The 12788-nt window shown below is 47.3% G+C and overlaps 1 protein-coding gene across 3 annotated transcripts in view; it reads right to left on the bottom strand.

Moving 5' to 3' along the window:
• Positions 1-1563: 1563 nt before the first annotated feature.
• Tekt1 (tektin 1) overlaps positions 1564-12788 on the bottom strand; it is a 25153-nt gene continuing 13928 nt past the window's right edge. For 2 of the 3 annotated variants that reach the window (XM_028787301.1, XM_028787302.1), the window contains exons 4-8: positions 10925-11053; positions 10390-10533; positions 9014-9236; positions 2435-2631; positions 1564-1817 (exon numbers count right to left, since the gene is read on the bottom strand). In XM_028787301.1, the coding sequence (XP_028643134.1) occupies positions 1610-1817; positions 2435-2631; positions 9014-9236; positions 10390-10533; positions 10925-11053 (901 nt within the window). In that variant the 3' untranslated portion in view covers positions 1564-1609. The remainder of the gene's footprint in view (positions 1818-2434; positions 2632-9013; positions 9237-10389; positions 10534-10924; positions 11054-12788) is intronic. The other variant, XM_028787300.1, reaches the window with a different exon arrangement.

Here is a 12788-nt window from a genome sequence, read left to right as displayed (position 1 = left end):
TGTTTTGTTTTGTTTTTAGATTTATTTTATGTATGTGAGTACACTGCCACTGTCTTCAGACACACCAGAAGAGGGCATCAGAGCCCATTACAGATGGTTGTGAGCCACCATGTGGTTGCTGGGAATTGAACTCAGGACTTCTGCAAGAGTGTTCTGACCACTGAGCCATCTCTCCAGCCCCTACCTTGTTATTTTTTGAAGATGGAGTCTCTGGCTGAATCTGGAGCTCACTGATGCAGTCTGACTGACTGTCCAGTGACAGAATCCTCCTGTCTCTATCCCCCAGCACTGGGATTACACACACAGCCATGTATAGATGTTTCATATGGGTGTTTGGGATCCAAATTCAGTTCCTTACACCCACACTTTACCCACTGAGCTGTCTCCCCAACACCTAGTCTCTATGAAGAATTGTTTTTTTATATCATGCACACATATCAGTTGTGTGTTTGGGGTGGGGGAGGGGCTGTGGAGCAAGGATAGAAGTTAGAAGACGATTTGTGGGAGTCAGTTCTCCCACCATGTGGGTCCCAGGTATCAAACTCAGGTCTTCGAGTTTGGCCACAAGTACCTTTACCCCCTGAGCCATCTTGCCTACCCCTTGACACCTTTGCTCTTAACCACTGTTAAGAGATTCAAATCCATACCATGAATTTGAATCCGTACCATGAATTAAATATTTTTTATTACTGCTAATCTTTTTAACATGAAAAATATAACAAAATAAAAGCACGCAGTGAATAAAAATAAAATAAAAATTAAAAATTAAAAAATTTTTAAAAAGCACGCAGTGACTACTAAATATTCTAGAATCAAAAAAAAAAGTTTCTCTTCAGGAAGGAAAAATTAGAGTAAAACTTCTTGGCACCACATGGGGGCGCTGAAGGATGCAGGCTGGGCTGAGACCTGCCTTCCTAACCCAGCCCAGGCTGCTGTCTTTCCCAGCTGTCAATCAGAAACTGCAGCTCTTAATGTAGAATCCTACAGCAAACACACGTGACCACTGCTCTCAGAACTTTCTCTTGGCCTTTGAGCTGGGGATACTTCCTTTCTGACTTCGCAGCCACCGACACAGCAATTCTGCTTTCCGAGGCTCCTCCCCGTCTACTAGATTCAACTTTAAACCTTTAAACAAGTGAGAGTCCCCTCGGCCGTATCCTATCTTCTCCTAACAACCTTCTCTTTCATCTGATTCTGTGACACTTCCACAGACTTTCAATGAACTGCCAGGAGGTGGGTGGGGACAGCTAAGCTTCCTAGGGTACATGGATTGCATCCTATTCCGTGAGAAAGAAAGGAGTCCCTTGGATAGAAAACCCAGCCCCAGCTTACCAGTGGAATGGCCTTCTAATGGCTCCACCCCCCGGCCCCAAGGCCTCTGCAATCCCTATGTCTGGTGCTGACACATAGCATTAAATTGTGAACTATCTACCTCATCAACAATCATGGTAAAACAGAACCTTGTCTCCAAGTCACAGACCCTAGCAGGCCTAAGATGTCCTGCCAAGAGGCTGCGGCAGGCTGCCCAAAATTCTGCCCACCTGAAATGAAGAGTTCTGTGCTACTCTTTTCTTATGATAAGGTTTAATAAGACACCGAATGGCTCCTATCAGCAGATGGCCTCTGCGTTGATACCCCCCTCCCAGGACCCATGGTCGTCGCCATCTCGAGGTGGGATGGACTTCCTCATCTCTATACACAGCACCTGGTCGATGTAGATGGTGTTCTCCTTAACCTGGATTTCCTCCTGCAGGGCCAGCTGCCTGCGGCACAATGCCTTCAGCTGTATCTGAGCCTGGGCCAAGGTTTCCTTTAACCTGAGAGAAGAAGAGCATGAGGGATAATCACAGGCTATGGGTCCTTTGTTCCCAGGGGAGCGGGGAATGTGCTTGGATATTCAGTCAAACTGATAGTGTTATTTCCCTTGCTTCTCTAGGCAGTGCTTTCTGGCTGCTGGCCACAGCCAGGTTATGACACATATTGGTAGAAGTAGCAGTATACACCTGTAATACTGGCACTCAAGGGATGGGTCATGATTGAAAAGCCAGCCGGGGCTACATAGAAAGTTCAAGGTTACCCCCAACCTATTTAGCAAGAACTGGTCTCAAAGCAAGAGTTGGAGGATCTTACTCAGTGGCAGAACTCTTGCATAGTGAGCCCAAGGCCCTGGGCTTTATTTTCAGCACTAAAAAAAGAAAATCCAACATTTAAGATGGCAGATATTACCTAAATATCTGGATTTGGATGTCATAACAAAATGTCTTGACATTGAACTCTGCTTCATGAATGACAGCTGCTTTGGTTGGAGTTAGCAGACCTGCCATGTAGGAAGGCATCCTTCCAACGTGACAGAGCCAGCAGCACCCTTTGCTGAGCCCCTACACTGCAATTTATAATACAGGCTGAAGTCATGCCCCAGCAGGGGCCGGCCCACCTGGCAACATTATGGTTGATCTCCTGAACCTCTTTGATCAGCCGATACTGAGCGACATCTCGACACAGCTCCACGTTAGGCCGGTGCGTCCTGGTCTCCAGGCGCGTGTGTGCTACCTTAGCTGGCCCTTCTTGCTGCGTAATGGCATTTTCAAGAACGATGATGTTTTTTTCCTGGGAAGCAATTTCTTCCATAACCTGATGGAAAATATTGGAGTAGGTGAGGCTGCACTGTGCTACTTGGAAATCAACAGAAGGAACAGAGCTGTCGTGACCGTGCACATTAAGGCCCAACCTCACATTCCCACATAAGCAGAAGCCCAGACAGCTTGATCACATGCCCCCAAAGCAGAGATGCTCCAGCAGCTATGGAACCCCAGACACAGAGCAGACCTAACTGGCCGAGCGTTACCTCATCACCCACACAGATGGTGTGAGTTCCCTGGAGAAGAACCTCAGCAAAGGCTTGGCCACTGTAGTGGTCTGAATGAGAAATGTCCCCCATAGACTCATGCATGTGAACATTTGGTCCCAGTTGTTGGTGGTGTTTCAGTGGTTATGGATCTGTTAGTAGGTAGAGGCTTGCTGGAGGTGGGCGGGGCTCTGAAGGTTTATGGTCTTATTCCACTTCCTTCTCTCTCTCTACCTCCTGTGTATGGATGAAAATGGGAACAACTAGTCTCCCGGCCCTGTCATTGAGCCAAGACTTCCCTGACAGGAGGGACTCTATCTCTCTAAACTTTTCTTCCCTAAGGTGCTTTTTCTGGGGTGTACTATTACAGCAACAGTAAAGTAGCTAATACAGCCGGCTATGCCCCACACTATTGCTCCAGGCCTCTTGCCTACCTGGTTAAAAATGCCTTCATATCAGGAACAGAAAGTTGATACTTCCATGTACACACATGCACACACGCACGCACACACATACCAGCACCAGTTCTGGCTCCTGGAATTCTGGGAAAAAATGACAGTGCAGCCTGAGCTTTGTTGGTAGTGCATGTGTGTGCATTCTGGTATGTTCATGTGCACTTGTGTATGTGAACATGGAAGCCAAAGGCCAGTCCTGGGTATTGGTCTTCATGTGCTGGCCACCCATTGTATTTTTAGCAGAGTCTCTCATTGGCTTGGAGCTCACAAGCAGGCCAGTCTGGCTGATCAGCAAGCTCCAGAGACGTGCTTGTCTCCACTTCCCCCTATACCCCATCCCTCCAGTGTTGGGATTACAAGCACTGGCCTCCACATCTGGCTATTTTATATTCTGACCTTTTAAGATAAAAAGTAAGACATGAGTTCTGATGAACAAATTTGAGTCCTGTGTTACTGACTGAGCCATCTCTCCAGCACCTATATGGGTGTGTTTGAGATTGGCTTTGTGCACAGAAAAACACTTGCAAGCTACATTAGAATTTCACCAGGGTCATGAGTGTAGACTGATGCAGAAAGAAGACCTGCCTGCTGTGCATAGTTCAATCACTAGCATCCCCCGCCCCTTGAGTTGTTTTCTGTTTTGTTCTTAACTTTGCATCATGAAAAATTCCACACGTACTGAATAGGCAGACTGATGAACCACAAGCTCAGTGAGGTAGCACGTGCCTTTAATCAGAGCCCTCAAGAGGCAGAGGCAAGCAGATCTCTGAGTTTGGGGCCAGCCTGATAAACCTTGTGAGTTCCAGGACAGGCAGTACTACACAGTGAGACCATGTCTCAAAAAAAAACAGAAACCACAGGAGGCCATAGTGGACCACACCTTTAATCCCAGCACTTGAGAGGCAGGGGCAGGCAGATCTCTGTGAGTTTGAGAATAACCTGGTCTACAAAGCAAGTTCTAGGACAGCCAGAGCTACATAGGAAAATCCTGTCTTAAAATAAAACAAAACAAAACAAAAACCAACCAAACTGTAACAACAAAACAACCAAACAAGAATACCTAATCTTGTTGTATCCACATGTCTCTCTACCCATCCCTACCCATCAGTCTGTTTGACTTGATTTTATCATTTTTTGCTTTGGTTTTTTGAGACAGGATTTCTCTGTGAAGCCCTGACTGTCCTAGAGCTTGCTCTGTAGACTAGGTTGACCTCGAACTCAAAGATCCATCTGCCTCTGCCTCTTGAGTGCTGGGATTAAAGGTGTGTGCCACCACCACCCAGTTGCAGTCTAATTATTTTAAAGTAAAGCTCAGATATTATTTTGTTTCAGCATCAAATATTTGAGTGTGTTTCTAAACCATAAGTATTCTGTTTTTCGTTTAGCACCCCCACTGTAGCGTGGCTTCTTCCTAGCGTGGCTACCTTCTGGTTCGATTTCTGCTCATCTGTATTTTAAAATCTGATTTATTCAGATTAGAACCCAGACAAATTCTGTACATTGTACTAGCCTTTCTTAAGCTGCTTCTTAACGTTCCTTAAATTCAGGGCCAGAGAACTAGCTTAGAGGTTAAGAGCCCTTGCTGATGCTTCAGAGGACTGCAGCTGGTTCCCAGTACCCACACATCAGATGCCTCACGACCCTGTGACTCCAGCTTCAGGGTTCAAAGTCAAGCAGGGGCAGGTAGCATGTCTGCAAACTCAGCTCTCTCTGCTTCAAGACACCATCTTGCTGCTGTGTCCACCTGTGATGAAGGCAGAGGCCAAAGGTTGGCTTACTTCCATCCACCCCTTCTCGAGGACCTGCCTCCTGGGGATCGAGTTTCTATACAAACTTTGAAAAGGGCGTAAATACTCGAACCAAGGCACAGTGTTTGCATCATATTAAAACAAGAAACTGGACTTGTATGTTACATGCTGAGGGTCCAGGGGAGCTTTCCATGTTTGCGAACTAGGAGCAAAACTGACAGGACTGTTGTGCAGTGACACAGAAGACACTGAATGTCAACATTCTACACTGGCATCGTTAGACCACTTGCCAACCACAACATGCTCAGCTCCCAGGAGAGCCGTGATGGAACCATGAGGAAGATCTCGTCACTGCAGGGGGTGGGGGGTCTCCAAGTGACAATGAGACTGCAATCAACTGTTCCAAGCCACTCACTGACCGGCCAAGCGGGAAGCCATTCCCAGCTAATTGCATCATGAAGATAGAGACAGGTAAAGAACAGAAGCCTGTTCAAGATTACTCATTATGCAAAACAGTTGCAAGGACTGGAGGAAAACCAATAATCACTCGTTTTTTTTAATAACATAACCAATTTGACAAGGTTTTCTTTTTCTCTTAATGAATTGTCAGGCATTCTGAAACTGTTCAGTATTGTTTGTTGGAGAAGTCTGTGCTGAGTTAGAAGTGACTGAGGAGTTAACCTCTAAGAAGACATCAGTGGTTCTCAACCTTCCTAGAGCGTCGACCCTTTAATACAGGTCCTGTTGTGGTAACACCCCCAAAACCATAAAATTATATTCATTGCTACTCCATAACTGTAACTTTGCTGCTGGTATGGATCATAATGTAAACATTTTTTGGAGATAGAGGTTTGCCAAAGGGGTCTCGACCCACAGGTGGGAACCACTGTTCTACATGAAATGACTGTTTTCAAGTTAAGAAATGGGCTGAGACTCATTGGCAAAGTGCTCACTAGGAAGCATGAGGACCTGAAGTCAGATCCAAAGCACCCCCATAAAAGCTGGGAGCAGTGGTGTACTTCTATAACCCCAAGAATGGGGAATGGTCACAGAGATTGAGGGGTTCCTGGAGCTCACTGGCCAGCCAGTCCGACCAAATTGACAAGCTCCAGGTTCAGTGAGAGACCCTGTCTCAAAAACATAAAGGAAAGAGCAATAGAGAAAGCCATCTCTCGTTAACTTCTGGACACACACACACACACACACACACACACACACAGGTATTAAGTTATTGTGGCAAAAATGGGCAGGGCTGAACAAAGTTACAAAGCCTATGAGAATGCAAGTTATTTAAAGCCTATGGTTAGACACTGTACTACTCATAACAAGTATTTTGTAGAGGGGAGATGCTAGCTCAGTTGAAGTACCTACATACAAGTATGAGGAACTGAGTTCGAATCCCCATCACCCACCTGTGTAAAAGCCAGGTGTGGCAGAGCACATCAGTAACCCCAGCACTAGGGTTAGGGGTCATAGACAAGAGGACCCAGCCCCAGAGTTTACTAGTCAGTGGATTCAGTGAGAGACTTTTGTCTCACAAAGTAAGGTGGGAAGGAATGAAAAGAAACACTCAAAGTCAACCCCGGCCTCCACATGTGCACACACATACATGCACACACACATCTGCTACACACACGTACACACACAGTAATTTTTAAGTGTACTTTTCAAAAAGCGTTTGGCTGTCGTGTGGTGCTGCACTGACTTCATTAGCTCTCAGACCCGGCACTACACCAGTTCATAGGAACAGCTGCTCAGTGGTTCTGTGTGCCCCACAACTCACCAGCTCTGAGGCTTCGACATGCTTACATTTTCTTATGGTTCATGTTAGCCCAGGGCTAGGACTTTGCTTCATGTTAGCCCAGGGCTAGGTCTGGAATTTTCCTGCATAAGCAGCAGCACTCTCAACTGTTGCTAACAAATGCTGTATGTCTTTTGGAAATTAGTTTTCAATGCAGACACAAAAATTTTCCTCCTTGAACCTGGCCTAAAATTTCGAGGCAAGACAGTCCGAGGCACACAGCCTAGGATGCAGCCATCTGGCTTGTACCTGGTGACAAGCTGCTCTCCACACCTCAGTGCCGTAAAAGCTAGCTGAGAAGGAAGACTTCCTTCCTGCATAGATTTGCAAACATCATAGATTCCTTCCTTCCTTCCTGCATAGATTTGTCAACCTCCCAGCAGTGAGTTCTGTCCTCAAAGCAAGCCAAAGGAAACGTCCAGATTTCAGAGTTCACTTAACGCAGTGGAGGAAGATCTACCTCAGCTTCAGCTAGAAGGCATTACATGCTAAGAGACAAATATCAGGGGAATCGTCTGACAGTCGTCCACCAGTGCTTCCCAAGAAATGAGTACAGCCAGTTAAAATCATTTCCTTGTACGTTTTACCATCAGCTGGCAGTACAGATTTGAGTGAAATTATATTTTTTAGTTGGATTACGTAACAGTTCATTTGTGTGTGTGCATGAGTGTTTGTGTGCCTGTGCATGTGTGTTAGGCATGTGTATGCAGGTGCACATACCCATATGTGCATGTGTGGAGGGAGGCCAGAGGTCAGTGCTGAGCATCTTCCCCTATTGTTCCCCAACTTCTTTTTGAAGCGGGGGTCTCTCTGAGAATCTGGTCCTCACTACTCCAGCTGGACTAGCTGGCCGGAAGCCCTCGGGAGCCACCTGTCTCCAACCCCACACCCCAACTGCACCACCACCAGCATCCATCACAGTGTGTGCCTCCATGCCCCACCTTTAACATGGATGCTGGAGATCCAAGCTCAGCACCCCCTGATGCTTACACATCAATCACTTCACCCACAAAGCCACCTCCCCAGACCCAAAGATTTAACTATAAAAATATAAAGTGCGTGCTAAAAATATAATGTGCTAAAATAATTTTATATTGAAAGGCAAGTAAAATATTAGAAAGTCAATTTCACATACTTCTAACTGTCTTAGAAGTAGCTACTAGATGTAGGTGAAGCCAGCAGCGGCAGTGGCACTCACTCACCTTTAATCCCAGCACTCAATAGACAGAGGCAGGTGGATCTCAGAGTTTGAGGCTAGCCTAGCCTACAGACAAGTTCCCGGACAGCCATGGCTTCACAGAAAAACCATCTTAAAAGGAGGAGGAGGAGGAGGAGGAGGAGGAGGAGGAGGAGGAGGAGGAGGAGGAAGAGGAGGAGGTCCGGCATATGTGATAGACAAGGCTGACACTGTATTTCCATACCTGCCCTGAGCCATGGCTGCTCTGAAGCCTCCAAGTCTCCCATCCACAGAAGCCCTGTCATGATCCCCACGTTATAGTTGGGGGAAGGGGTGCAGAGAGCTTGATGGATATGTTTAAGTCCTTCAGTTCACTGCTACAGGATTGGAATATGAGTCTCCATCTTTAAAGTTCAAAATGCAGCCCTTTCCCACTAGACCCTACTTTTCCACATCTCTGAGCCCGAGCTATGGACTGGCCACATGTGCTCAGGACCCCGGGTCCTGAAGTAAGGACAGTGTGTGGGAACTGGCTCCTGTGGGCTCTGATGGTTACATTTTCAGTGACTCTGCCAGTTCTTTGTTAAACAGCGAGTCTGAAACTGAACTAACTACAGTAGGAATATTTACATCATGGGAATCTGCAAGTTCTATATCTCAGAGGTTTTTTATTTTTAACTTCCAGAAGCCATTTGCCAGTGTATCACTAGGACACCATCAGGGACAGTTGACCAGAGAGCCAGAGCTAGACTTGGAGAGACGAAGAGCTTTATCATGTATGAGTTCAGGGTCCTTCTCCTCATTCATATGTGGAAGATCTGAGGATGTGCCAGATCCCAGCCTCCATTCTCCCACCCCTGGGCTCTGTCTCCTTGAAGATGGCTTTTCTGCAGAGTGTGTGTAAACAGAGGCCCAGCACACACACGTTTATGTTTCATGGAAACGTAAGTAAGACCTCGTGACTGTAGTGTGTCCTGTGAGCCTCACCTTGGCCAGATGGTCAGCCAGCTTGTTCCTGGCGTCCTTAGTCTCCTTCAGCCCGTTTACGAAGGCCGTGTCTACCACTTCGCACTGTCTGCGCAGGTCATTGGCTGTCTGGGACAGGATTTGGTCCACCAGGGTCTTCAGCGCCATTGAATTGTTCAGCTGTTTGTCTGCCTTCTCCACATTGGCATTGGAGAAGTCCAGCCAGTCCTCCAGACTCACTGAGCTGAAACACAAGTTCCTCCCTCGTTCACAGCACATTAGGGCTGGGGTGGCGGGGGAAACTCCTGAGAATTACTGGACACTAAGATACCTCCACCCCATAAGTATCTAGGATGTTTTTCCACCACTGGCCAGAGCCAACACAAGGGTAATATGTTTGGAAACTTCCCGTGTCTGTGCTGGACATTGGGCTGTTAAAAATATAGCCTCATTTCATCCCCAGAAAACCTACTAAGCTACTTTTATGACCCCAACTTCGCAGAGAAAACAATCTCATAGAAATAAATGAACTTAGTGAAGGTCACACAGCTGGAGACAATGAGCATCAACACAAAACACAAGCATGTGACAATAGGTTTAACCTAGCTCACTGAGGAAGAGGAATAAGCATGTGACAATAGGTGTAACCTAGCTCACTGAGGAAGAGGAACAAGCGTGTGACAATAGGTGTAACCTAGCTCACTGAGGAAGAGGAACAAGCGTGTGACAATAGGTGTAACCTAGCTCACTGAGGAAGAGGAAAAAGCATGTGACAATAGGCATAACCTAGCTCACTGAGGAAGAGGAACAAGCATGTGACAATAGACATAACCTAACTCACTGAGGAAGAGGAACAAGCATGTGACAATAGGTATAACCTAGCTCACTGAGGAAGAGGAACAAGCATGTGACAATAGGCATAACCTAGCTCACTGAGGAAGAGGAAGCCAGGAGGTAAACAGATTGCTGGTTTGATGAGTAAATGTTAACTGTGCTGGTTTCGTAGGAATAGCCCCTATAGACTCCTGTGTTTAAGTGCTTGGCCCATAGGAAGTGGCACTACTAGGAGGTGTGGCCTTATTAGAGTAGGTGTGGCCTTGTTGGAGGATGTCACTGTGGAGGAGAACAGATGTGGGGTGTTATTAACTCACTCGTTACTATAGTTCTTATAATCTTCCACTTGTTACACTATAAACAGATGAAGGAGTACACTGTAAGTCTTTGGACGTACTGTGCCAGTCTTAAAGTGAGAGAAGGCTCTGGGCAGGAGGAGGGTAAAACTGCTCAGCAGATGCCTTGCCCCAAACCAACTGGCTCTGAGGGGCTCTAGGATGCTTCCCCTGGCCCTGTCAGACTGATAGGACCCAGGGTTTTCCCAGCGGCAGGACCCCACTCACTTGGGCTCGATTCTCACAACATTCTCAGAATACTTGATATTTGGTGAGTTATTGTTGAGTGAGAAGCAGACGTCGTCGATAGTTATGGCCTTGAACTTATCCCTCAAATCCCTTTCCAGATTGTACTTGGCAGAGCGGTTCAGCCTGAAGGAAGAAGGTAAAGTGGGTTTCTCCCTCGGGAAAGACCTGGTGACGCCTGCAGGATCATGGGAGACCCTGGGAAATGAAGCTGAAACTCGGTCCTTTCAGCGTGAGCCCCACTTCCATGTCGCCAGTGCATACATGTGCCCGTTGATGCTTGGAGAACAAGCCTCAATTGAAATCTGCTCTGCCAAACTGGACTGAGGGATCAGAGTGGTCGCAAAGGGCCCCAGTGAATCACCTTGGTGAGATACTGCCACTATCCGCCCGCCACCAGGGGACGCCCGTGGGGAGACAGGAATCCGGCGTCCACACGCCAGTGTTCCACCAGGGGGCGCAGTCTGTGGGGTGCGACACAGAGGTTTCCCCTGACCCGAGTGGGGTCTGCCCGTACCTGATCTGCTCTGTCGTCTCCTCCAGCGTGCGCCTAAGCAGGTTCATGACTCCGTGGATGATATCAGCCTCCTTCTGCAGCTCCTGCTCCACCACATCGTGCACCAGATCGATGCCTACGCGCTTCTCCCTGGCAGGAAGGGGCAGGGGCGGGGGACACTACTTGGGTCCTGTGCCTTTTCAAAATATCCCAAAGGTGTGCAGAAACCTGGCCTGAAAACCCCACATGAACGTCCCCTGCCCTTTAATTTGTTTGTATCCCAGGCTGATCTGCCTCAGCCTCAGCCCCTGAGCGCTGGGACTTGAAGGCATGTCCCATTTGCTGCCTCCTGCTCAGTTTGACCGGCTGCTCTAAGGCCTCTCCCTTCATTCTTACTCATGAGAAACAACTGTCTTTTGACCTAGAATTCCCTTAGTCTTGGTCGTGATTTTAGACAAGAAATTGAATCCAGAAAGAAAAAAAAAGTTGTTACTAATAATACCAATATTGATATTACCACACTATCGAGCCCCCACTCTGTGACAGGCCCTGTGCTATTTTTTTTATGTAAATATTCCCTTGGGGGATGGAACTCAGGCCCTGGAGCATGCTAGCCAACTGCTCCACCACTGGGCCCCAGTCCCTCCACCCAACTTTTAAAATGTGTATGGGAGAACTAAGTCTCAAAGAAGTGAAGTACTTACTCCATATCACATGCTTCTAACCAGCACACTACACTACTCACCAAAACCACCTCACTGCCAGATACTTTGTTATTTCTACTCTGTTTGGTAGTACTAGGGTTGGGAGGGGTGCGGGGGGGATCCCCTAGCCACTTGCTGTGGGGCCTGAGGTGTATTGTGTAACACCTGTGTCTTGATGTCCCCTTCTGTAAATGGGGATAGCAATTAGTACTAGCTATAGTGTAACAAGGAACGAGCATGACAGAGAGCAATGCTGCACACACACACACACACGCACACACACACACAGCACATGCTCACTAATTCAGCACCCTCTGCATTATGGTTAGCCTCAGGCTTAGGAGCACACTGAGCTGGGAAGGAGGGCTGTCACTGCCCTCACCTTCAAGCGCTGTCCAAATCTATCTGGGGATCACTACCTGCTGCACAGGTTCATGGCTAAGGTTATGGGGGAACTGGACTTTCTACTGAGAAAGAGTACCATGTACTTGGGAACCTTCAGACTCAGCTTCCTCCCTTTCATGGGGATGAAATAAGGATCTGGAGAGTATACGGGGGTCCAGTTATGACAAACTGCTAAACTAAGGACCTTGAACTTTACCTTGAGCTGTTCAGACACAAGGTTGTAATTACAAGTTTTAAGTTTGGGGCAACCTGTAAAACTCAAGATTTGGACACATTCACTCCAAAGCCAGTGTGGGGCTTGGAATACACCTCAGCCAAATGCTTGCCTAGTGCTCTGAAGGCCTGGGCTTGATCCTTCAGGGTTCTGTGTAAACCACACCAGTCTCACCAGCACTGGGAAGGTGTGGGCAAGAGGTTCAAAAGTGCAAAGTCATCCTCGGCTAGTGAATGTGAGGCTAGCCTGGGCCACAAAAGCCTCTCTTTCAAAAATTAAAACTAAAAAAGTCAATATGGACAATACGCTGGATTGGCAAGGGCTTTGCTGGAGCAAAAGCACCTATGAGAGACAGGCACGGAGAGACAGCACTGAGGGGGAGGTTGAGGCAGGAAGATGTGGAGTTTTAGACTTTCTTAGTTGCATGTTAAATTGTTCTAGGCCAGCCTGGGCTACGTAGTAAGACTCTACCAAACCAAATGAAAAAAGCCAGACACATCAGTATATCAAGACTCTCCAACTAGACAAAGAAGAGAGGAGAGGGGAGGAGAGGCGGGAGGGG

This window comes from Grammomys surdaster, unplaced genomic scaffold (genome assembly GCF_004785775.1).
Source record: "Grammomys surdaster isolate TR1022 unplaced genomic scaffold, NIH_TR_1.0 125621, whole genome shotgun sequence".
In the NCBI taxonomy this organism is placed as follows: Eukaryota; Metazoa; Chordata; class Mammalia; order Rodentia; family Muridae; genus Grammomys; species Grammomys surdaster.
This window is presented reverse-complemented; position numbering and strand designations above follow the sequence as displayed.